This window comes from Rattus norvegicus, chromosome 15 (genome assembly GCF_021556685.1).
Source record: "Rattus norvegicus strain SHRSP/BbbUtx chromosome 15, alternate assembly SHRSP_T2T, whole genome shotgun sequence".
NCBI classification, from domain to species: domain Eukaryota; kingdom Metazoa; phylum Chordata; class Mammalia; order Rodentia; family Muridae; genus Rattus; species Rattus norvegicus.
This window is the reverse complement of record NC_141548.1, coordinates 104,429,712-104,455,070: the sequence shown is the minus strand read 5'-3', so window position 1 is coordinate 104,455,070 and position 25,359 is coordinate 104,429,712. Positions and strand designations below refer to the sequence as shown.

Below are 25,359 nucleotides of genomic sequence, written 5' to 3'. Positions count from 1 at the left end.
AGTCTGTGTCTCCATGTCAGGGCCTTCAGCGGCCATGACTCTGTATGTGAACACGCACTGTTAGGATGGTGCATTGCATGTGCTCGCTTTGCCATATCTGTTATTCATGTTCAGGGTGCTTAGCTGCACCTGTGTCTTTTCAGATGTCTGCCAAAAAGAGAATCTTTTAGAGAGGCTGGTGGAGGCCAGGATGTGGCAACTGGCAGTGCAGTCGCTGGTGGTGCTGATTGCCTTTTGGCCCTTTGAATTTCCCTGCTTCTCTCTTTCCTCCACCCTCCTTAGTGCTGTACTCTTGGTGCTTCCTGCCTGGCTTCAATCCTTTATGTAGTCAGTCTCCTTCCTCTGGCCCCTTGCTTCTAGGTGTCAGAGAGACACCGAGGCCAATGGGTGAGCTCCTTCAGTAGCATCTTAAAGTTAACACACTGCCACTGTTTCTGTAGCATCTCACTTACAGTTAACCCACTATAGCCCCTTCAGTACTTACAGTTAACACACTGCCACCGTTTCTGGACTTATTGGTTTCCCTGTAAAGATCTGAGCTCCCTCAGTAGCCACGAGTTTTTCTCTGCGACCTCTCATAACAGTAATTGAAGCATGGCTGCTCTGGGTCTCCCTAAGCTGAGGGATTAACGACCCATGAGACTCTGTTGCCTCATCCTTTCTAACTCAGTGAAAGGGCCTGAAGTCATGTGCAAGTCAGAATTTGGAGTCTCGGCTACCCTTTCTCTGCAGTGACGCATGTTCAAAGGGCTATTCCAGGAGTCCAGGACCTAGGGGCAATGGGAAATGAACACCCTGGAGCTTGTTTCTCCAGATTCTCTGCCCTTAGTGAGGGTGGAGGCACCAAGGGAGAGAGGGCCGGAGAAGACTGGTTACCCTCCTTGGTAGCTGTTCTTACAGGGTGCTTGTTCCAGAGAGATAGGAAAGCAGTAACCACTCAGCCTTTGCTTGGTTTTCTTCAGTGTAACATAAAGCTGGATCACCTTAGCCATGAACTTCACTGATCCGGCCCCTCATGGAAGCAGAACCATGTGATCTCCTGTGCCTGGCTTATTTTACATAGCACGGCGCCCTCAAGTTTAACGGCTGGTGGACCCTGCTGACAGTTTTTCATTTAAAAATTATATCTGTTTAAAAGACAGTGTTTCAGGTGTGACTTTCCCATTTTTAAGCACAACAATACATTATAAATACATGAAATATTAAATATGCAGTGAGCCTAAATCTTTGAGGCCCGTGTTCCTAAAACACACAATGCTAAGAGAGTTTCACTCTGTAGTTTGGGCTGGCATGGTGCTTGCTATATAGGTCATGATGAGCTGGAATTTGTAGTGGTCCTCCTGCCTCTGCCTCTCAGGTACTGGGAATGCAGTCAGTGCCTCACCTTTATTTCCTTTATTTAAAAGAAACCCTTTATATAGGGACTGGAGAGATGGCACTGACGTTAAACACACTGGCTGCTCTTCCAGAGGACCCAGGTTCAACTCCCAGCACCTACATGTGGCACGCAACCATCTGTAACTCTGGTCCCTAGGGATCCGGTGTTTTCTTCTTGCTGATGCACTTGCCTGGTAAGCATGAGGCCCTGCATTTGATCCCCATGACTGGAAAAGAAATTGGTATAAAAGGAAAGGATGACCCAACTTGTTAGCATGTGGTAGGCACAGTGTCGTGTGGTCGATCAAATGAACAGGACATGAAAAGGTCAGTTTATATAAGGTTGCCTTGGTCTGCAGGGTTCATGGCTGCTCCTGAGAGTATCGTCAGTCAGAGGGGAAGCCGTCTTCCCGTGCTGACTGTTACTGCTGACTGTTACGGAGGTATTTCAGTGAAGCAAGTGCATATGGGGTTGGATTCCAGGCTCCCTCTGGAGGTTTTGTGACTGGCCTGCCGTCCTGTAAGAGAAGCTTCTTTATTCCAGTCACTGTAAACCAGGAGGGGATCCACCTCTCTCTCATCTCCAAAATAGACCAGAGATCAGTCTAGCAGAGGATGGCTCGGTTGGTAACATGTTAGCTTCAGTTTATACTTTCAGATGTCCCCCCCAGGTTCTTTATCTAGCTTTCCTGGGAGAACAATAGGGAAATCTTGCAAGCCGATGATTTGACTTTTGAAGACATTTAAATCAGACACTAAGGGAGCGCTGCAGATAGGACCTGTTGCTGCAGACTGATCAGCTTTGAGGGGACTCTGAGCTCGGACATCATGCCTGCTGTGGCCCCAGCTGTACCACAGCACCTCCTGTGACCACTCAAGAGGCCAGCAGGGCTCAGCCTGAACAGGCAGTCCATAGAATTTTCTGGTGACCTATTGGCCACAAACCCCTTATCCTGAGCAGCTTCCAAACACCGTTCAGCTCACCAGGGACGGTCACTGCATCAAGCCACAGAGCAGATCCTCACGGCCTGTAGAACAAGAGGCACAACTGTGCTCCAAAGACTTCTTGTGACTGCTCCTGTTACCGGTTTGAACAAATCTGGCAGCTTACGGAGTGGGCAGAGAAGGCCGTCTGGGAGCCAGGGTTCCTTACGTTGTTTAATTCCTTACTGGTGTCAAAAGAAGGATTTACCTAGACTTTCCTCTCATCTTGCCCAGATGGGGCAGAGGGATGAGCTGTCAGCATTGGACAGAAATGGAGTTCAGATGCTCTTGAGCTCAGCGCAGAAGTCCTTCTTGGCATGAGTCACATTACTAGGGTAGACATAGGCTGTGGGCCATGTATAAACAGTTTATATATTAGGAATGCTCTAGTTTGGGGACATTTTCATTACCCTAGGTAGATAAGCACTAGTCTCCTCTCTCCCCACCCTCTCTTCTATCTCATGTGTAGCTCAGGGTGGATCCAAATTCATGTTTCTCCTGCCTCAGGCCCAGAGTACTGGCGTAAGTGGTCTTCACGGGGTGGGTTACCACACTCAACTGTGTTTTCTGTCTCTGCGGATGTGTTCATCTTTAGCCATTTCATTTGAATGGAGCTGTGCCATGTGAGTTCTCTTATGACCAGCCTCCCTTACTTAGCCCAGTGTTTTCCGATCCATTCACGCACATGGCATGCACACACACGGCATGCATTGATATTTTCTTCTTATATTTGGAGTATCTATGTGTGAGTGCCTCTATGTATGTGTGCCTGCCATGTGTGTGCAGTGCTATGGAAGCCAGAAGTGCAGAAGAGGGCATCAGATCCCATGGAGCAGTCACGTAGGTGTTGGGAAGTGAACCTGGGTCCTCCTAAAGAGCAGCCAGTGTGCTTAACCACGGAGCCATCTTTCTAGCTCCTAAAACAGGTGTCAGTTGTCACTGATACACGTTCTTGCTGTGTGACCCACGCCAGCCTGGAACTCACTATGAAGATCAGGGTGGTCTCAAATCCAGATCCTCCCGAGTCCTGGGATAAAGTTGTCCATCATGCCTGACTATTAACATAGGGTTAGAAAGGAGACTCAGTAGAACAAAGTGTACTAATGGCTTACAACTGCTCACAATTTATGATCCATTGTGAAGTTCAATGTAGTCTTTGTATTTCTAATCATAATCTTTGTGTCTTCAGGGATCTCTTGTTTCTGTGTCTGAGATAGCTAAAATTGATTAAAACAATAAATTAAAACTTACTGGTACCATTTCTGTTTTTGTGTAATGTGTAGTATAAAGAAAACTAAGTAGATTTCCCCCCCTAAATTCTCAAGACAATTTACATGTTTGGTGTTTTAGAGTCTCCAGTATTAAGTTTGTGTTGATGATTTTCATGTTGTTTGCCTGTCTCTGTTGCAGTGTCTCATGGATGCTTGGATCTTCTGATGTCAGGAAGTCATACGGTGTCTGGAGTTTTACAGTGTGTGTGTGTGTGTGTGTGTGTCTGTGTGTGTGTCTGTGTGTGTGTGTGTGTCTGTGTGTACCTGCCTGTGCTGTGTATGTGTATCTGTGTGTACCTGCCTGTGCTGTGTATGTGTGTCTGTGTCTGTGTGTCTCTGTGTGTCTGTGTATGTGTGTGTGTGTGTGTGTTTGCTGTGCGAGCCTGCTTGTGCTGTGCTGTATTTGTGCTGTGTATGTGTATGTTTGTACTGTCCTGCATGTTTATATGTATGTGTATACTGTCCTGTGGGTGTGTATGCTGTGCACGTGTGTGTGCTGTGTATTATGCTGTATGTGCTATGTGTGGGTGTGTGCAGTGTTGTGCTGTGTATACACATGGATGTGTATGTATGTGCTTGTGTGTGCTGTTTGTGCTGTGTAAGTATGTTGTGCCATGTGCATGTGCTGTGTTGTGCTATATGTGTCGTATGTGTGTACTCTGTATGTGTGCGTTATGCTGTGTGTTTGTGTATATGTGCATGCACTCAAGCCTGGTTCAGTGTGTGGGTAACAGAGGTAAGTGCAGAGATCAGAGATTAATGTTAAGGATCCACCATCACTCTCCACTGTGTTTGTTGAAGAACAATTGAATGCAGAACATACTGATCCTGGCTAGTCCAGCCAGCCAGCCTGCTCCTTGGGTCCCCTGTCTGCTTCCTAAGTGTAGGATACAGGTGGCCACTATCCAGCTTTTACGTAGGCTCTGGGGTTCTGAACTCCTGTCCTTATGCATTCGTGGCAAAGCCTTCTGCCTAAGGGCGCATCCCCTAGGTTCCTGACTTTCTTGTGGAATCACTGCTTGGGTTGCATGTTAGTCCAGATCCCACAGAGCCACTGTCTTTCCTGTGTGGCTGCACATGCACTGCTTTGGTTTATGTGACTGTTTAGATGCATTTTCAAAGAATGAGAGAGAAGGAGGAGGAAGGGAGAGAGGGAGAGGGAGAGGGAGGGAGAGAGAGAGAGGAAGGAGAGGGAAGGGGAGGGGGGGAGAAGGAGAGAGGGAGAGGAGAGGGAGGAAGGAGGGAGGAAAGGAGAGAGGGAGGAATATAAATAAACAAGACATCTAGTCATTTGGGGATCATATGACAGGACAGTATGCTATAGTTCCCCTTACTCCATGCATGGCTTTCTGTTACTTTCCTGGGTACTCAAGTGTAATAGTTCAGGACTGGTATATCTTAGCATGGCAACCTTTTTCTAAGTGTGTGCTATAAGTGGGAGGGCATTCCCTACATGCAAACAGGGAAATGACAGGAGTCAACTTGGTATTCTGTCAACGAAGACCTCCCCTGTCATCACTTCCCCAAGAGTCATGTGATTCACTGTGGTGTCACTGAGTCTGTGGTGGAAGGACCTGAATTTGCTGTGGATCAGAAATACTAATGTTGGTTGTGAATGCGACTGCAGCACATACCTGCCTTTGCAGACTACAGAGTGCTGCTTTAGAGACACACGGCTGGCCAGATGGGGAGCTCTGCCCACATTCATTCAGTTCGAGCAGCACCCACCTGGTTAGTACTCTAGTGACGAGGAGAGGTGTGCAGAAGTCAAGACCACACGCCACGCCCGTTCTCCTGTGCTTTGCTGCCAGCATACGTGTAAAAGGTTGTCTGAAGTTGCTTACACGTGTTTCCATGGCAGCAGGCATCTCGGCATTCTCCCCGTTTTTAGACCATTTCCTCCTTCCCTGGCTTCTCTGTTTTCTCATTGATGCAAGATTAGACAAGCAGCATATTTAGGTCAAGGAAAGAGATGTTTGCTAATAGAGATGCTAGGCGAAGCATTCTGGGAGAGTGATTTCTTGCAGCAGACGAGAATCCTTTGTGCCTTCAGCAGCAGCAGCAGCAGCAGCAGCGGCGGCATCTGCAGCAGGGTGGCTGTCTGGTACTGCCTTTTCCGTTTTGGGCAGGTTCTGAGATTAGGAGCAGTCCCCAGCAAATCCAAGGTGCCAGCCAGCATTTCCCACCAACCCATGTTAATCTTCTGCACGTTTGCGTTCTGTGTTAGCAGTGAAGCAGCTCACTGGGGAAAAAAAAAGATACTTTCACAGTCTTGGTGCATCTGAGGTGTGTCATCTTGATTTTGCACCACCCACCCACCCTTCCTGTTTTACGGGGAGCCTGGATCCTTTTTTTTTTTTTTGGTCAGGCTGTTGGGCAGGAACGGATTCTAGTGTAACAGCCTGGCGCTCCCCTTCTGTTCCGGTGCTGGTAACTGCTTGTCATGAAGATGGTACAGTGGGAGCCTGTGTCTGAAGAGCCAAGGAAGCTGATGTGGGGATGGTGTAGAGATCGCTAGAAGTCTGAACGTGCACACCTCGGGGATGGGCTGCACTACCAGTGTGATCCTCTTCAAAGGCATCCGCACCGTTTTTGAGAGAAACTGTGCTTACATGTGCAAGCAGCAAGGAGAGAGTAATGCCCTTGAATACACAGCATTCAACTGGCCGAAAGAAGACTCAGAACTATCGATCTCCTTCTGCCTGGTAAAATGCCGTCTCGTTTAATTAACAAGTAGTAGCTTAATGGTGTTAGAATAAAGCTAGTCTTTGGTTGTGAAGCAGCTCTCATCTGTTTCTATATGCTTATGTGTGTGTATGTAAATATGCTTATATGGTCTGTGTAAATGAGTAACCAGTAATCTTACATTTAAGATTTGCATGTGTGAGGATGCAGTGCATAAATGCAAGGTAGGTGCAGTCAGGAGACGGAGAGCTGTGTCCTGTCAGACCAGTTCTCTAAGGCAATTTCAGGCTTCTGGGTTCTTGGCATAGCTTTAGCAGTGATCTGTAGCAGAGTGCATGTTCAGACATCTACATGTGACACCCTTTCCCAGTGATGCTGAGTTCCCCAGCCTCCTTTTTATCTCTCAGCCTCTTCCTTGGCTAGGCTTGTCTTACTGATGGCTTGTGGTGAGTCCTGTCATTCAGGGACCGTGACAGAAAACTGTACTGGTCACGAGACAAATATTTATATATTTGTAGTTTTATTTTCTGAAAACTGGACTCTAATGTGTATGGGTCATGAGAAAAAGCTGAATTCGACCCGGTGCTTCCGTGTTCTGCCTGTGCTTGAAGAGGCGTCAAGTCACAGATGGGTGTGCCTCTCGGTGACCTCCTCTCCATACCAGGCTGCAAGGAAGCACATACTGGTCTCCTCCTCCCTCAGGATGCCTTGCCATCTTCCCTTCTGTTCTAACTGCGGTGTTTGTCAGAATGAGTGGGGACGAGGACATGTGCGAGTTCGTGTGTGAGCCTGGAAGGCAGCTGCTCAGTAGGGTGAGGCACACAGATAGGCAGGAATGCCGCCTGGGGAGGGGGTGTCGGTGCCCCATGTGTACTTGGGATTGGATCTGCAGGAGCCCAGGGAGGGATGTGGGTTTTGTCGAGGGGCTTATGTGATTAGCACTCAGTAGAGGAGGAAGGGAGAGCATCATATGAGATGTCAGATGCGGCTTAGGAGTCAGTGTTATATTTGGTATGGAATGTAAGTGGAGCTATATTAACTGTTGAATATTTTAAGCTCTGCCACATTTTGAAATATCTTTGGAGAATAACTGCTGTCAGAGTAGAAGGACTAGAGCCCATTACTGTGTGCTGGCCCATCACCTACCCATAGCCAGCCAAGCTTAGGACCTGAATTGGGCTAGTCAGGTCAGTGTTCCCACCCCTCAGCCGCAGTGCTCCCACCCCTCAGCCGCAGTGCTCCCACCCCTCAGCCGCAGTGCTCCCACCCAGAGCTATAGTCTTTTGCTCTTTCCAGACAGACTGACTTGTCTTTGGTTAACCTGACTTGATGACAGCTCTCACCCCCTGTGCCTTTCCTTTTTTTCTTTCTCCTCTTCCTCCTCCTCCTCTTCTTCCTTTTCTTCTTCTTCCTCTTCCTCTTCTTCATTTTTGATTGCCCAAGGCAATAGTTAGTTTCTGGCTTTGTCAGACCTCAGGGCCTGGGGTTCTAACACACTGTCCCTATATACCATGTGGCCCACCATTGCCTGTCAGCATGCTGCTGGGTGGAAGACCCCCCTGGACTTCTGGCTCTGTCTGTGCTCCCTGATCCTCTTTGTGCACATTAGGCAGAGTTTGTCTTTGGGAATGAACTCCTGTGCTGCAGAATCATACAGAGGTGTCCATATTGGGACCACCTACCCCACACTGCTCTCCACCTCTCCACCTGCTTGCCTTCCCTGTGGTCCTTCTTAGTGTTCACTCACTCTGGCTGCCAAGGCTTCCTGGGACATTGCCCTCTATACTTTGCATGGCTCTGTCTGGGCTCTCCCAGGTCTCTGTTCAGGTTTGTCCTTCTCAGTGAGGCGCCTACAGATGCCCAGTGTTACTCCAGAGCACCCAGCAAGACCTACCCACTGTCACTACCTTGGGTCATCTCCATGCAAAAGCACCCTGACCTAACCTTCAGATACATGTGGGTCCTTGCTAGGGTCCCCAACTTTGTTTAGGAAGGTGTCTGTCTTATCTGTAGCCCTGGCAATGCCTCCAACTTGTGACTCTGCCTGAAGTGTCAACAGGTGACAGCTGAACTTCATCTACCCTTATAGCCGCAGTTCTCAATCTGTGGGTCTTGACACTTTGCAAGATCAAACAACCCTTTTATAGGGGTCACCTAAGACCATCGGCAAACACAGAACTTACATTATAATTCATAACAAAAATTACAGTAATGAGTAGCAACAAAAATAGTCTTGGTTGGGGGTCACCGCAATGCGAGGAATTGTATTAAAGGGTTGCAGCCTTAGGGAGGTTGAGGACCACTGCTTTGCAGTCTAACCACTCAGTGCACACTAAAACTTGTTGGAGGATCTGTGTTGCCCATGGTGGGATAGGCTGAACACGTGAGCATCCCTAACTGTAGAGACCAGAAATCTCTAAAATCTGCCCATCACCCAGAGAGCCAGATGCCCTCACAGCCACATTCTGGACTCAGTGAAGTTTCTTCTGAACCAGTTTTGCAATTTTCTCCCGTTCTATACTGAAGCCCACCATGGGAAAAGCTTCCCGTGAAGTGACTCTCGCTGTAAGGATGGGATAACCTGAGGCTGGCTTGTCTTGGAGGAGGGGTCTCAGTGAGAGGCAGTGAGGTCCATCAGTGTGATTCTGGGGAGATGGCTCAGTAGTTAACAGTGCTTGCTGCTCTTGCAGAGGACCAGAGTCTGGTTCTCACCACTCGGCTCACCCCAGGAGGCTCTCTTCAGCCTCCTTAAACACCCACGTCCACGTGTGTATTCTTGCACACAGACACACACGTGTACATACATGCGAATGAATCGGTTCTTTAAAGAGTGCTGTTCTGAGCCAGCTTTCGGGGTTTAAACCCACATCCCTTACTTCCCGGCTGTGTGACTGTGGGCCTCATCTCTCCGCTCCTCATTGTCATCTGCTTCTTATCTGCTGAGTTCAGACAGAGCAGCACTTACCAAAGGGCAGTAAATGACTGCTGCCCAATCAGGGTGGGCGCTGTTGCGCTGATTGTGAGTGACTGCATGATTGCTGTTGTTTTTCTGATTTTTGGTATCCTTTTGCCTGCCTACCTTCTTCCCTCCCTCTTCCCTCCCTCCTCCCCCCACCCCCGCTCCCGCATATCTCTCTCTCTCTCTCTCTCTCTCTCTCTCTCTCTCTCTCTCTCTCTCTCTTTCATTCAGAGTTTCACTATGGAGCTCTGGTTAACCTGAACTCTCTATGTAGACCAGGCCAGGCTCAAATCCACAGAGACCCATTTGCCTTTGCCTTCTGAGATCTGGGATTAAAGGCATGCACCACCACATCTGGCTACCTTTTTTGAAGTTGATAGGGTTTCAGACTTCTGGGAGACCTTCTCTACTCATAGGTGCAACTACCAGAAGGACTTTTAAATGATTAAGTCTCGCTCCTTATTTCATGGTTGCCAATTGTGACAGTACGCCTTGTCCCATCTGCTTATTTTGATCTTATGTGTGTGAGTCACTTTTGGAATAAGGCAGCATGTAAATTAGCAAGCGGAGGACTATATGGTGAAGAGAAGCCTCTATGTGGTCATCGGGAGAAAGAGCTCTGAAGTGAAGCACAAATGTTCTGAGTTCAGTCTTCAGCTTTGTAAGGTTGGGGAATGTCCAGTGTCTGCAGGAAGGTTCTGTTTATATTTAAACAATGAGGAATCCTCTTCATGGTGGGTGGTACCTCAGAAAATGAACTTAATCTGGTAAGTGAATGATTGAAGTTCAAGTATATCTATTTACCTGCCTACCTACCTACCTATCCACCTACCCATGTGTGTGGCTGTGCACGTGTGTCCTGGAGTGCCTGCATGTATGTGTGGAGACCTGAGAATAGCCTTGAGATGCTTTCCTTAGGCTCTGTCTACGTTGTGGTTTGTTTTTTGAGACAGTGTCTCATACCAGCCTGGAATTTGCAGAGTAGCCAAGACTAGTTGGCAACTCTCAGGAGTATGCCAGTCTCTACTTTCCAGCTGTGGAACTACAAGTGCATGTCACTGTGTGTGCGTGCGTGCGCGTGTGTGTGCGCGAGTGTGTGTGTGGGCACGCGCGTGTATGTGTGTGTGCGTGCGTGTGTGTGTGAGTGTGTGCGTGCGTGTGTGCGCGCGTGTGTGTGATTGTGTGTTTGTGTGCGTGCATGTGTGTGTGATTGTGTGAGTGTGCGTGTGTGCGTGCATGTGTGTGGGCACGCGCGTGTGTGTGAGTGTGTGTGCGTGCGTGTGTGTGAGTGTGTGTGCGTGTGTGCGTGCATGTGTGTGCGCGCGAGTGTGTGTGTGAGTGTGTGTGTGGGCACGCGCATGTATGTGTGTGTGCGTGCGTGTGTGAGTGTGTGTGCATGCGTGTGTGTGTGATTGTGTGAGTGTTTGTGTGCGTGTGTGTGTGTGTGCGCGCGCTCTTGTGAGTGTGTGCATGTATGTGTGTGTTCTGGGTATGACTCTGCTTCCAAATTCCTCTGCTCCCACCCGACTCCCTAGTCTTATCCCATTTAAATACTGACTGCCAATTCTAGCACAATTGATGTGGAAGATTGAGCTGAGATCTCATTCTTGAGTATAGATTTTTTCCTCCGGGTTTTGCTTTACAAAGTAATTGAATGTATTAGCTCACTACACTGGGAGTTTACCTTGATTGCTTGTTTGGTCTGGACAAGAAGCAGCTCTGGAGATGCTCACACCCAGACAGCTGGCCGTAGCCGATGTGAGGACTGCATATTGGTTGTCTGGCCAGGAGGCCAATCAGTCTAAACCTTCCACAGCTGGGAAAGCTGTAGCAAGACAGCGTCTCATTTTCACTTTCTTCGTCGGAGAAAGTCCCATTTGCTCATGGTCAGCACGATCATATTTTACTTCCTTTCTGTAATTGTGGGAGAACTGGAAACCTCTTGTGTTACTGTGATATATTGTGTTTCTGCTGATCATAGCTGAGGAAAAAGAGGTTGGTCAGTTAGAACCTTGATCGCTGCTGCATGGGAGGGAGCAAGGGCACAAAGGGAGGAAAAGCTGGCTAGCCTTCAGTTTTTCTTGATGCACAGTACTCCTGTGTGTTCCTGTGTGTGCATGGACTTCTGCACACACACATGTGTGTTCCCGTGTGTACATGGACTTCTGCACACACACATGTGTGTTCCCGTGTGTGCATGGACTTCTGCACACACACATGTGTGTTCCCGTGTGTACATGGACTTCTGCACACACACATGTGTGTTCCCGTGTGTGCATGGACTTCTGCACACACACATGTGTGTTCCCGTGTGTACATGGACTTCTGCATTCACGTGTGTGTTCCCGTGTGTGCTTGGACTTCTGCATGCATGTGTGTGTTCCTGTGTGTGCATGGACTTCTGCACACACACATGTGTGTTCCCGTGTGTACATGGGCTTCTGCATTCACGTGTGTGTTCCTGTGTGTGCATGGACTTCTGCTGCACACATGTGTGTTCCCGTGTGTGCATGGACTTCTGTTGCACATGTGTGTTCCTGTGTGTGCATGGACTTCTCCTGCACACATGGAGGCGGGAGGAAAACTTTGGTACCATTCTTAGGACCACTGCACACTTGGTTTGAGACAGGTTGGCCTAAAGCTCACCAGTAAAACCAGACTGGCCAGTGAGCCCCTATCTGTAACCCCCCAGTGCTAATTACAAGTGCACCTGCCATTTTTGCGTGATTCCTAGGGATTGAACTTAGGTCCTACTTGAAGGGCCTTTGCTGACTGAACCATCTCTGCAGACCCTTGAATTTCTTTCATTATTTGTATCATTTATTATTATGGTATTTATATCCCTTTATCACACTGGGATATTGCAACTCTCTATTTTGCCCATTGTAGATTTGAAACTTTTTTTTCTGGCCCTACTACCGTAAGACTGTAGTTTTTTTGTGGTTGAATTAGTATAGAATTTAGCTTTTCTAGTTTTTCGTGGTTGAATTAGTATAGAATTTAGCCTTTCTAGCATCTGGTTTTTTGGAGTATTTTAGCCTCCGTCAAATTAAATGGCCCTTTGTAGTTGTTACAGAAACATTGGCTGTGAAGGTCTTTTGACTTGTATGCTAATTTAACAGCCACTCGACATTAGACTGTTTAAAGAGCATGAAATTGAAGACACCCTTCTCTTCGGCTACTAAGAACCCCCAGTCTTTCTGATGTGTGTCTGTGTGTATCATTGGGATTGGGGTACAAGGAAATGGGGGGCAGGCAGAAGGTGTAAATGCAAAGTGGTGGTGTGTTAACAAGCTTGAGGCATTTGGGGAAAGTAAAGGCTGAGCTTTGACTGTTGCAACTGTTCTGTAATAATACCATCCGTCTCCTTCCGTCTCCTTCCCTCCATCGGGGGGGGGGGGCTGCTGGCTTCCCAGTGTTGCCACACCAACGCTGGTTGCAGGACCTTGGCTGGTTTGTTTTCTGTATTTCTTCAGTGCTCTTCCTCATGATGCTCAGTGGGTTCTGTTCTCTTTGGATTGTTGCAGTGAGCTGGGCTGACGATTTCAAGGAGCAGTGGCTCTTAGTCGAGTTTTCTCCTGCATGTAGCTGAGGGTACCCTGCTGTGTAGCTGCTGCTGCTTGGCAGTGCAGCCTGCATCCAGCAGAGAAAGAGGGGTCAGAACCTCTCTGCTGCAGAGGAGGAGGGGCGGGGCCTGTCTGCAGAGGCGGAGTGGGAGGGACCTATCAACTGCAGAGGAAGAGGGGCGGGGCCAGTCTACTGCAGAGGAGGGGGTGGGGCCTGTCTACTGCAGAGGAGGAGTGGGAGAGACCTATCAACTGCAGAGGAACAGGGGCGGGGCCTGTCAACTGCAGAGGAGGAGGAGGAGGGACCTATCAACTGCAGAGGTAGAGGGGCGGGGCCTGTCTACTGCAGAGGAGGAAGGGCGGGGCCTGTCTGCAGAGGAGGAGTGGGAGAGACCTATCAACTGCAGAGGAACAGGAGCAGGGCCTGTCAATTACAGAGGAGGAGTGGGAGAGACCTATCAACTGCAATGGAAGAGGGGCGGGGCCTGTCTGCTGCCGAGGAAGGGGCGGGGCCTGTCTACTGCAGAGGGGAAAGGGGTGGGGGCCTGTCTACTGCAGTGGGAGACATGTCCACAAGGCTTTGTCAGCCTTCACCATTTTACTTAACAGTGGGGTTTATTTTAGCATTTATTAAACTATAATAGGCAGTAAACACTGATTGTGGAAATTGAGCCGTCTTATGTCCACTGTACTGAGAAAATGATTGGTTTAAATATCTCAAGGCAAAATATTTCAAGATATCATCCGTGTTCATCACAGATATGCTCATAAAAATGCACTGATGTTAGTAGGGGCTCAATTGTGTCTTTCTCTGCCCCACCAGATTCATATGCCTGTTCTGTGCCTTTGCCAAAGCCAGCTCTACTATGTTGTCCAGACAAGGGGCAGGGCTCCCTCACCTGAGTATTGAAGCTAGTAAGGAACCAGGGTCACTTCTCGGGCTCTCATGACCTTGGGGGCTGCATTAAAGGGTGAGTTGTAGGGAGGGCATCTCTTCCCTGCCCCCCCCTCCCCACACACCCTACAGCAGATGAGAGGCTTTCCAGCACTTACACCCTCTGGCCAGCTTACCTACTCCCCTGCGGTCAGGGTCAGCTCTACTGTATCATCCAGGCAAGGGGCAAGGCCAGCTCAGCACGGTACCTCAGGCAGCCTTCCAGACCAAGAGCATCTGCTTAGGCTTTGGTCCTGGGACATCAGCACAGACGTCAGCTACCATAGGACCTTGGACCTAGACTTGCCCTACCCTTAACCCCCATCCTCGCAGCAGCATGGTCCTCAGATGTCCACATAGTCTCTAGTGGTAGCCCAGGCCAGATGTCCGCTGGCTTTTGGTGGTAACATGGGCTGCAGACATCAACACAGACCCCAGCAGCGAAAGCACCACCACACGTGGCCCGAGGCGTCTTTCTTCCAGCCACTTCAGGGGTCAGTGGAGCCAGGATGGCATTTGGGTCTACACCTCATTCTTAGTGGCGTTTCGCCTTATGTATGCAACGTTTTGTGTTTATTTACTCATTCATTCATTCATTCATTCATTCATGTTTTTTGAGACAAGGTTTCTTTGTGTTTCAGACTGTCCCGGAACTAGCTCTGTAGACCAGACTGACCTTGTAACTTACAGGAATCCTCCTGCCTCTGCCTCCCAAGTACTGGGAAAATATTTATCTTTATATTTTGTGCATTGGTGTTTTGCCTGCATGTATGTCTGTGTGAGGGTGCCAAATCACGAGTTACAGGCAGTTGTGAGCTGCCACGTGGGTACTGAACATGAAACCTGGGTCCTCTGGAGAAGCAGCCAGTGGCATCTCTCCAACCCTGGACCGTTTTATTTAGCCTGGAATCATGATTGCTTTTTCACCCTGTATGGTAAGCATCCTTGCATGTGTGTTTAAATGCTGGTCAGATTGCTTTGTGGGGCGGAGTAGAGCTGGTCTTGCTTCTAGACCTGGAATAGTTAGGTCAGGGAATACTTACTTTTAAAGGATCTTGGTATATATTGTGGATTGTTCGACAGAAAATAAGGAGTTTAAAACATTCAAGGGGGGTTGGGGATTTAGCTCAGTGGTAGAGCGCTTGCCTAGGAAGCGCAAGGCCCTGGGTTCGGTCCCCAGCTCCGAAAAAAAGAAAAAGGAAAAAGAAAAAAAAAAAAGAAAAGAAAAAAAAAAAACATTCAAGGGCTGGTGAGATGGCTCAGCAGGCAAAGGTGCTTGCCACCAAACCTGATGACCTCAGTTCAGTCCCCGGGACCTACATGGTGGAAGTTGATAATTGACTCATCATATCTTCTGACTTCCACATCTGTCTGTGGCATGTGCCCCTGTCCCTGTCCCCCTGTAATAACATGTTTAAAGATGTTTTTCAAGGCAAGCAAGTTTGTGTTCTCCCCTTGGGAAGGGCAGCCTTCAGTTTCGTCCTCCGTTAACCTGCTGATGGGGTTCTCTGTTAAACAGACTGCAGAGACTTGGATCTCCGTGTGCTTTGGGGACTAACATCAGCCTTGGCTTAGGCTCTGCCTCTGGAAGCATTAGCATTCTTCCACGTCCTGGGAGAATTCTGAAATGTTCCATTGAGCGTAAGGAATGTGTTCCGGGAGGTCCTCACCCTTTTAGGGCTGGGATAGATGTTTCTTGGACATGCAGATGAAGAGCGCAGCAGACACAAGGTCACACTCCTCTAGTGTCACCACATGAGTGTGGCAGCTAGTGCTCTCCTCCGCCCTTGCCCTTCTGCAGGGCCGGTGGTCACATCGCTCCTGTGGCTTTAGAGAGCAGCTCTGGCTTTCTGGCTTTTTCAGAGGGACATTTGTTGTTTTTATAGAGAGACCATGTAATTATTGTGGGAAACTCCGAGATTAAGGAGAAACAAACTACCCATAACCCAGCAGGCTGGAAGTCATCACCACTTAGTATGCGGGATATTGCTAGGTAATGATTTTCTCTGCATGCACAAATATTAAAAGTGGGGTAATATCCTTGACGTCTCTGACGTCCTCTTCACTTCTCCTTTATTAGAAACAACGCATTACGTTCGGGGTTTTAACATCTGTTAAAACCTGATTAGATATATACATCATATGTCCATTGTTACGATGTATCACTATAGTTTTTCAGATACATTTAGATTGGTGTAAATTAGGCTTCCAATACACCAAAGTACTATGTGACTATATGGTTATTTTTGTAGGCCTGATTCATAAAAGTGAATTATTAAGACAAGAAGGACTTTTCTTTTTTATTGTATTTTAAGACTGTTTTTCACTATGTAGCCCAGGCTAACCTCAGACTTGTGACCCTCATATCTCAGCTTCCAGTGTGCTCTTGATAGAAGTAATTTCTAAGGTTTATTCTAATTTTATGCATATAAATATTAGACCTTCATGTACATATATGTGCCATGGTCATGCACTGCTGCCCGTGGAGGCCAGAAAGAGGGTATTAGATCCCCTGGAACTGGAGTTACAGATGGTTATGAGCTGCCAAGTGGGTGCTAGGAACCAAACCTGTGTCCTCTGGAAGAGCATCATGTGCGTTAACCACTGAGCCGTCTCTCCAGACACAGAAGGAAGTTTTTCAAAAGCCTTTAATCCACAGCACTGTATTTTTTTTTTTTTTTTTTTACTTATTTTCCAGACAGGGTTTCTCTGTGTAGCTCTGTCTGTCCTGGAACTCTGTAGAACAGGCCGGCTTCAAACTGAGATCTGCCCACCTCTGCCTCCTGAGTGCTGGGATTAAAGCTGTGTGCTACCCCAGCCCGGCTTTTATTATTTTAAAAACTATTAATTTGTATAGTGCGTGTGCACGTGCTCTCTCTCTCTCTCTCTCTCTCTCTCTTTCTCTCTCTCTCACACACACACACACACACACGCACACACACGCACATGCATGCTTGTCAAGTTCTTCGTGGGAGCTGGCTTTCCTGTTTGACCACGTGTAGCCTGAGACTGAATTCAGGTCGTCAGGCTGGATGGTGCTTGCCTTTATCTGCTGAGCTGTCTCGCCAGGCAGCCATTCATTCCTTATTGCGTAGAGATGAACCCTAGGCAGCTTTTCCTAAGACTTTGACTTGTAGAAGGTCTTGCCTGAGAGCAGTCATCCACGTGCTCTCTGGTTCCTGGGGTCTTTTGTCTATTTTCTCCCTTTTCTCTCTAGGGCTCAGCAAGTCATAAGCTGTGGGTCAAGTCTGTTCTCCCATTTGTTTATATAAACAACATTTTATTGGCCAGCTACTTTTTGCTTTTGTTTGTTTGTTTGCTTATTTAAATGGCAGTCTGATGCTTTAACAGGGACAGGGTTGTGCTATTATGACAGGAATTCATAATACTTATCAGTTGATTGAGAATGCTTGCCGTCTGGCCCTCACGGAAACTTGCTGTTAGTGATGTCAGGTATCCGTAGGTGCATGCTGTAGCTGAGATCTGCATTGGCTCCATACTTACCCCACTACCCATGTCCCCCAACCTTGTGGGAAGCCGACTCCAAACTCACTGTTACTCTCTCATGCATCAGGCTTTGCCTGAGAAGACTACGTTTACCAGAGTCTTTTACCAGAAGGCTCCATTCTTACCCAACTGCCAGCTTAGCTGCATTGCAGAAAATATAAATATATCTAAAGGGAGAGAGTAATTTGTATTTTATAAAAATGATTTATTTTATATATATGAATACACTGTAGCTGTCTTCAGACACACCAGAAGAGAGCATCGGATCCCATTACAGATGGTTGTGAACCACCATGTGGTTGTTGGGAATTGGACTCAGGACCTCTGGAAGAGCAGCCAGTGCTCTTAACCTCTGAGCCATCTCTGCAGCCCCTTAATTTGTATTCTGAAAATACAGAATAAACAGGGACAGGAGAAATGGCTCAGTGGTTACTTTCTTTTCTTACCAAGGGCTTCTGTTCTGTTCCCAGCTCCCACATCAAGTCAGTCACAATGTCCTGTGACTCCAGTTTCAGGAAATCTAACACCCTACTTATGCCGGCCCAACCCCCGCTCATTAAACAAATAACTGAATCTTTAAAAAATACCAGAACAAACAGGTTATGCAGCATAAGTTGCTGAACCAAGTACTTTTATTTTTTTGAAGTTAGAGATACTTGGCATACCCTGGAGCTAAGGGTTAGCTTGGGTACATTCGTAAATTCCTTTTTAAGGGAAATAGCCTATTCATAAAGCAGATCACACTTGTCTTTATATGGATTCCTGGTTTGTTCTCATGAAAGAAAAATTCCATTGTGGCAGCTGCATCCTCCAGTGATGTTGGTTTGTTTCTCCATTTTCCTGTCCTTACTAACACAGGGATGTCAGCAGATAGAACAAAGGGGTCAGAGGCGGTTCCAAAGCAGACAGACAGACAGACAGACAGATAGACAGACAGACAGACAGACAGACAGACAGACAGACACACACACACACACACACACACACACACACACACACACACACACACAGCCTGCTACCTCCTGAAGCAGGGACTCACAGAGACAGAGTAAACGCTGATGTCTTCTGTAACTCCTTATGCATTCTAAGGATAGTTAATGTCCTTTATCTTGATCTAAACTAAAATGTTGAATGAAAGGCTATCTTACCATTTTCAAATTCAATTAACAATCGAAAGCATTCTAAACATACATTTTGAATAACTCTTTTTTTTAGCTAATGAGAAACATCTTAGAAAACAATAGACGTCAGTCTCCAGTCGAGCTTCCCTCCCCCTTTCCCATTCTCTGCTCTCCTTCTTGGACTCTATCTTTTGAGATTGTCCTTTGCGGCTGAGGCTGGTCTTGAACTCCTCTGCCTCCTAAGTGCTGGGATTATTCCTCTAGACCGGGCTCTCCTCTCTTCTTCAGAAGGTAGGCAATGGCTTTGCTCACCCTCTGTGGTGAGAACTTGTTTATGGTTCTCAGCTGTGGGATGGTTGTGGCCCACAACCTAAGTACCTTAACCCTTTCATGTCTTTGGCATTCCCTGTGCGTCTTCCGGGCTTTGACATAAGGAATGCTCCTTGAGGTCCCGTCTTAGAAGTTCTCTGTGTTTTATTTTTGGAGAGCAGTTGGCAGAATGCCTCAAACATTGTCCTTCTCCGTCACTGACCCCATAATTTCTCTAATTATCGAATGGCAATGGCTGCCCACTAACCATAGGTTACTGAGATGGGAGACACCACAAATGCTGGTCCCTACAGCCTGTTGAGCTATCGGGTAGATGGACTAGAGATTTGAGTGACACTGGGTGACAGGAGAGCCCCTGGAGGCCCTGGGGAAAGACTTTAAGGAGGTGCAAATGCAGGACATGACCATTTTGAGAGGAGAGCCATGGAGGATGCTGAAGCCTTCTCAGAGGTTCTGGTTAAGTGCATAGTGTGGCGGGGCCTCACTGCCTAGAAGACATGCACGGAGGCACAGAGGGGACTAAAGAGCCCACAAAGGTAAGCAGAGCAAGACCACGATGGGTCTTCAGTGTTTAGAGAACCTTTGGAGACAATGTTTGGCCCAGTAGCCCAGGATACTGTCTATTACTCTCCTGCCTGATTCTCCCAAGTGCTGGCACTGAAGGCCTGATACTGAAAATTTTGAATAAGACAGACATAGTCAGATTCCTGTTCTAAAAAGATCACACAGACCGCATAGTAGCTGGTGGATTAGAGAAAGATGAGGTGAGGTCATTCTAACAAAGTGACAGGTTACAGTGGCCTGAACTGACGTGCTGTTAGAGATGGAGCGAACTTACCTGGATTTAAGGAAATTCAGCCAGAGGCTAGGCAGGTAAACCAGACAGTTAAACCAGAGGAAGGGTTCTGCTTCAGATGATCTCCAGGGTGCCATCGTGTGTGTGTGTGTGTGTGTGTGTGTGTGTGTGTGTGTGTGTGTGTGTGTTAAGCCTCTAGCCTCCAACCCAACAATGACATTTTGTGATACATTAAAACATTTAACAAAATATGCTGTGTGTGCAGTGCTCTGCTAGGGTTAAAGGCGAATGCCTCTACTGTCTGGCAGTGCTAAGTGCTTGTCACCCTGCTTTAAGGCCTTTGTGCCTTTGTTTACTCTTTCAATCCCTATGGCAAACACCATGGGCTACAGTGACAGCCTTGATCTTCTGAATGGAGAGACAAAGGGAGAGACCAAAGTCATCATAAGTCCTGCAGCTGAGGAAGAAGGCCAAGGTTCAGGACAGTGGTCTGGTTCTGGAACCATCTGGTTAACAACGGACATCAGAGTGCCTGTCAGTGCAGCATCAGGGTATGAGGGCAGCATCTGAAAGCCAAGCCAAGGCGTGTGGGAAACTAAAGTGAGCACCAGCACCAGCCGAGCGACAGAAAGCCAGGCGGCAGCTGAGTAGGAGCCTGCCCTGGTCTAGCCACTCAGGATCAAAAGGTCTGTGTGTACCTGCTAAGCAGGAGTGGCAGAAAAGGGATGAGGGATGCCGTGTGAGCTGGAATTTGAAGGATAAGGGCAGACGCCCGGGTCATAGGCTGCAAGTATGGAGGAGGTTGTAGGTGAGGTGGGAGCTGGTTCTTGTGTTGCTTGAGGAAAGCCGAGAAGTTCAGGGTTTGGGATTAGGATGAGCCAGCCAGAGCAGCCTTGTGGACTGAGTGGTCCATGCGCCAATCTGGAGCCTGCCCAGCCCTGGATGGAGGCTGGCACATCTCTCACATCAGACTGGGTCACTGTCAGCTAGACGACGGGCCTGCCTAGGATGAAAACTTCAAGCTCCCCTCCATACGTTTTGGAGGGTGAGGATATGTTTCGAAGTTCGATTTGCCTGACTGCTGAATGCTGGAACATACGTACTTGTGATTGGTTGAGTTTGAGGGTCAGAGACAGATCCACGTTTTGTGGGACCCATCATTTTTCCACGTCCTGGCTTAAAGAAAATGAATACCTGGTAAAGCACAGGACCCCGGGAGAGTGTAGGGAAGCCTAGGAGCTTCCTTTTGCTCTCCCTGTCTGGCAACTGGTAGTCATCTTGTTTAACTTGTCCAGGTTAACCCAAGGTAGGTCTCTTAGTGTGATGTCTCAGAAGGCTCCTGGTACCATGACTGTCCTTGCATCTCTGCTGCTGTTTCCTAACACAAGAAAAACCCAGAGGAAAGGCCCCGCCTTAGGGGTGCGCCATTGAAGTCTTCCTTCCCATGCTAACGCTGAGACTCCCCACACAGGCAGGGGCGAGGAGCCTACAGCTGGTTCCTGGTGACTCCAGAGTTTGATTTGTTAAAGGCATCTGAGGGCTCTCCTACCTAAAAGGCCTTACCGGGAGGACAGTTTCCTAACCCAGTTAGAGGTTTCCTTGCAGTCAGTGAGGGAGAGGCAGGACCCAGGACAGTGATGTCAGTGACACCTGGGGATGAGTTCTGTGGTAAAGTAGAAGGGAAGAGGGAGTTGGAACATCCACAGGCCTGCTGAAGCTCTTCGTGGCAGGGAGGCCATAGATACTCTGTCAGTAGGAAGGCGTTTGCGAAGATGCTTGGGGCTCCCTGGCTTCCTTCCCAGATCTACACCCTGGCATTTGATAGCCCCCCATCTCTGTGCCTCATCCTCTGGGTGCTCAGAGCCACCCCTCCCCCACCCCTTTACCACTGTCAGGACTTAACAGTTTCAGTGTGAATGATCTCAGCTAGACGGTAGGTCTTACGCGATGTTCAGGGAGTCACGTGGCCTGACATAAATAGCTAAGTGACTGGTACCTGCCAGAGAGCGCTTGCACTTCAGAGGAAGTTTGTTCACCAGGGTGGCCCTCCCTGGAGAGGCCCTGAGAGGTTTTGGCAGAGTGAACGGAGCCTGAAGTGTGCCAGGCGCTGTGTGTGGGTTTGGGTTTTGTTTAATGTCAGGAGGACCTCATCCTTCCTTCTTTCTATTCCAGTTTCCCCTTTAGATTTCTGGAGTATGTTCCTGGTGCTGGCTGTTTGAGGCAGGCATGGATCTGAGGGTGTTTGCCCCTGTAAGCCTCTCTTCCATGCTTACAGGGGGTTGAGGGTGGAATCTGGCACCTCACTTTGGGAAGCCCTGGCTGGTCTCGTGATTGAAGATGCCTACTGGGTACATTTTTATATCTAAAACTCCAGGGCCTGGTCACAGAGGCCAGAAGGATGCTGCTTTCACATTCAGTTCTGTGTCCTGCTGGATCTGCATTAGGCATGACTTCATGTTCAGAACATGACAGAGCAAGAGGAGAAATTGCAAAGGAGTGTTAAAATGTCCTCTTCTATTCATAGCTAAAGTTGGTCGGCAGAGCCGACATCTCCACACGTTCTCTCTCAGCCTCTGTCAGGCCAAACCGTCACATTGACAGATAGATTTGGGCGTGTGCAGGAGTGAGGCATTAAAGGCTAGCAAAGCCCTAAGTGTTTTACTGCTCCCTGCACATAGGCACTGCTGTTTTCCTTTTTTAGATTCTCCTTTTATTTTATGTGTATTAGTGCTTTGCTTGCATGTTTACATGTGCACCATGTGCATGCCTGATGCCCACAGAGGCCACAAGAGGGTGTTGGATCCTTTGGAGTTACTGATGGTTGTAAGCCACCCATGGGCACTGGGAACCAAAGCCAGGTCCTCTGGAAGAGCAACAAGTGCTCTTAGCTGTTGAGCTCTCTCTCCAGCCCCCTTTTATTTTTTATTTTTACCCCAGTGGGGTTTCATGAGTTCTTTGTCCCAGGACAGATGGGAATGCTGGGGGTGCCTGAGAGCTTCAGTGGGGGACTGGAGAGAGATCTCTTCCCACTTTCATTGTCAGCCTGAGGGGCGAGCTGTCTCCCGGCTGGGCTCTTCTATCACAGAAGGATGTAGGCTGCTGTCCAAATCAGACTCTCTCGTGACCAGTTCGTAAAGCTGGTGGAAACTCCAATCGTTTGTACAGATGTGTGTTTATCTAAAAGAGGCTGGACCCTGTCCAAAGGCAGAGTCTGCAGGGACTGTCTTAATTTTGAAAACAACCTCTGGCCACCACAGACATTTAAAACCTTATTTGTTTGTGTACATTTTTAACCGCCTTCATTCTATTAAAAAACAAACATTAGAAAGAAGGCGGCAATGAAACAGAGAAGGTAAGTTTTAGTACTGTTTGTGCTGTCTGTCATGCAACCTCAGACATGTAAGACCACTGGCAAACATGACAGTTTCCCGACAGGTAAACCAGAGAAGAGAGAAGGTCAGATACCCTAAGATAAGTGGGAGAGGTCCTAACTTAAGAATTCTGCAAAGAACTTAGTTTGAAAAGCAACTAAAACTATATATATATATATATATATGTATATATATATATATAATATTTCTTTTTAAAGACAATTTGTTTGGGTATCTCTCCCTTAGGCCTCCCGCCTCCATGTATCTGTGTGTGTGTGTGTGTGTGTGCCTGTGTGTGTGTATGTGTATCCTATGCTGTGTGTGTAAATTGTGCTGTGTATATGTGTGTGTCTGTATCCTATGCTGTCTCTATATGTGTATATATGTATGCTGTGCTGTGTGTGTGTATCCTATGCTGTCTGTGTGTGTCTGTGTGTGTCTGTCTATGAGTATATTAGTGTGTGTATCCTATTCTGTGTTTATGTGTGTGTATGCTGTCTTGTGTCTGTGCATGTGTGTGTGTTTGTGTGCTTGTGTGAGAGAGAGTAGTGTATGTATCCTATGCTATCTGTGTATATTGTGTGTTTGTGTGTATGAGAGAGTAGTGTGTGAGAGTAGTGTATGTATTCTATGCTGTCTCTGTGCATGTCTGTGTATTTGTACATGCATGTGAGTGTATGCACATGCCTGTGTGTTTGTAGTTCATAAGTGCTCATAGACTGATTAGTTGGAAAAGACTGTTGAATCAGTCTGTCAGTGAGGTTGTCTCTAAGACAGACAGTGCCTGGGCTTGCTTTGTCTGTGTGTTTTTCAGTAGAGCCATCTTATCGTTAGAGGAGCAAGGGTGGAGGGGCACTGTCCTGTGGCTTCACTTCCCATTCACCCAGTAACATTGTGAATGTATGACAAACAACCATGGCCTACGGCCAGGCAGTTTTCACGTAAACCGTGACTCCTTCCCAGGATATGATGGCTTTGTTCCTCAGCTGTGCCTTTGGGATTGTGAGCTAATGTTGACCACCATAGTGGAATGCCAACGTGAAGGTGGCTCTGGCTGCAAACCAGATGACTTTGCGTCTTCTGCCATGGTGGATAATTTGTACCACACTGGAAGGCAGAGCGGACCAAGATGGGTGACCTTTGTGTGCCTCAGTTCTCGCTGAGTTACCAGTAGCTCTCTGAGTTCTCTTCTGGGGGCTCATTTGGATTGGGAGTCTGGGGGGGCAGGCCTAGAAAGAAGAGGTGCTACCCAAGACTGTGGCTTCTGTTCCACCCAGCATGGGGTCCTGTCCCATGGGTCTTCTTTAACGGAGTTTACTGAGTCCCTGGAGGAGGAAGTTCTTTAAGAGATTGGCAGCATTCTTCCAACATTGTGTGGATGGAGACTGAGACCAGAAATGTTGTAAGTGCACCCGAGGTTACAAAGGGCCTCAAGTGCTCATTGCACACTTGGCAACACACATTTGTATGCTAGACTGCCTGCCTAGACCAGCCACTCACCTTAAGGTGATATCCAGAGGGTAAGCACTTCCTGAGCTGCACGGAGGGGCGGTTCCTACCCTCAGGGGCTTCCGGTGCCTCTAGAGGAAATGTGCGGGCAGAGAAGCGTTTGCCGCCCAGGATCTGACTCCCAGTGACTTTTCTCTGGCTGTAGCTGTCTGCCTTGGACCCACACTAGCTGCTGTCAGTTGTGACTCACTGGGGCTACTGAATGCAAGGGGAGAGGGGAGTGTGCCTGACTGGAGCCACTTTTGTCTTGGTGAAGCTTCTGGGGTTGCATCTGGAGAAAGCTGCTTGCCTCAGCCCCAGCTTCTGGGACACAGTAGACGTTTGCTTTGTTTGTAAAGGTTAGGACTAGGCCAGTATTGCCCTCAGGTAGAGCAAACCCTCTGTACTCATGGGGTTAGAAAGCAGTGTGCTTCTAAACCTCGTGTTATTTCCACATGGAACTGCACTTCTCATTTAATTTATTATTATTTTTATGGGGGCAAGAAGAGGTTTTCTGACCGCCCAGCAGTCTGTAAAGCATAGATGAGAAAGGCGTTCTCAGGAGGAAAAGGTGACGCCGTGCTGGCGGAGTGTGGACGGTGGGAAGCACTGAGAGCATGGGAGCAGGGTTGGGTGCCTGGATGGATTTACCTCACATCCTTACCCATCTGCTTTGAGTTCAGACCCCATCAGTTTGGAGTCCAGCAGCCAAGGAGGAAACAAGTTATCTCTGAAGTGAGAGCTGGTTGAAACTTACTCTTTGCTTTCCAACATAAGGACATTTTATGTATTAGCTATATAATTCTAATTACAGTGAGGGGAAAATTAATAAACCTTTAAGAGCATCTTTAACCACTTCCTCTAAGTGATCAGGAATGGACTTCCTTTGAAGTCGGTGTTTCTCTCATGCAGACCCTAAAAGTGCTTCTTGAATACAGAAACACTCACTAAACTCTCCCCCGTCTGAATC

General features: G+C 47.9%; 1 protein-coding gene across 36 annotated transcripts in view; it reads left to right on the top strand.

The window, feature by feature from the left end:
• Positions 1-25,359, top strand: part of Dock9 (dedicator of cytokinesis 9) — a 264,999-nt gene that overhangs the window by 49,476 nt on the left and 190,164 nt on the right. For 11 of the 36 annotated variants that reach the window (XM_087585045.1, XM_087585038.1, XM_087585028.1 and 8 more), the window contains exon 1: positions 5,607-6,337. In XM_087585045.1, coding sequence (XP_087441171.1) covers positions 6,176-6,337 — 162 coding nt within the window. In that variant the 5' untranslated portion in view covers positions 5,607-6,175. 36 annotated transcript variants of the gene reach the window in all.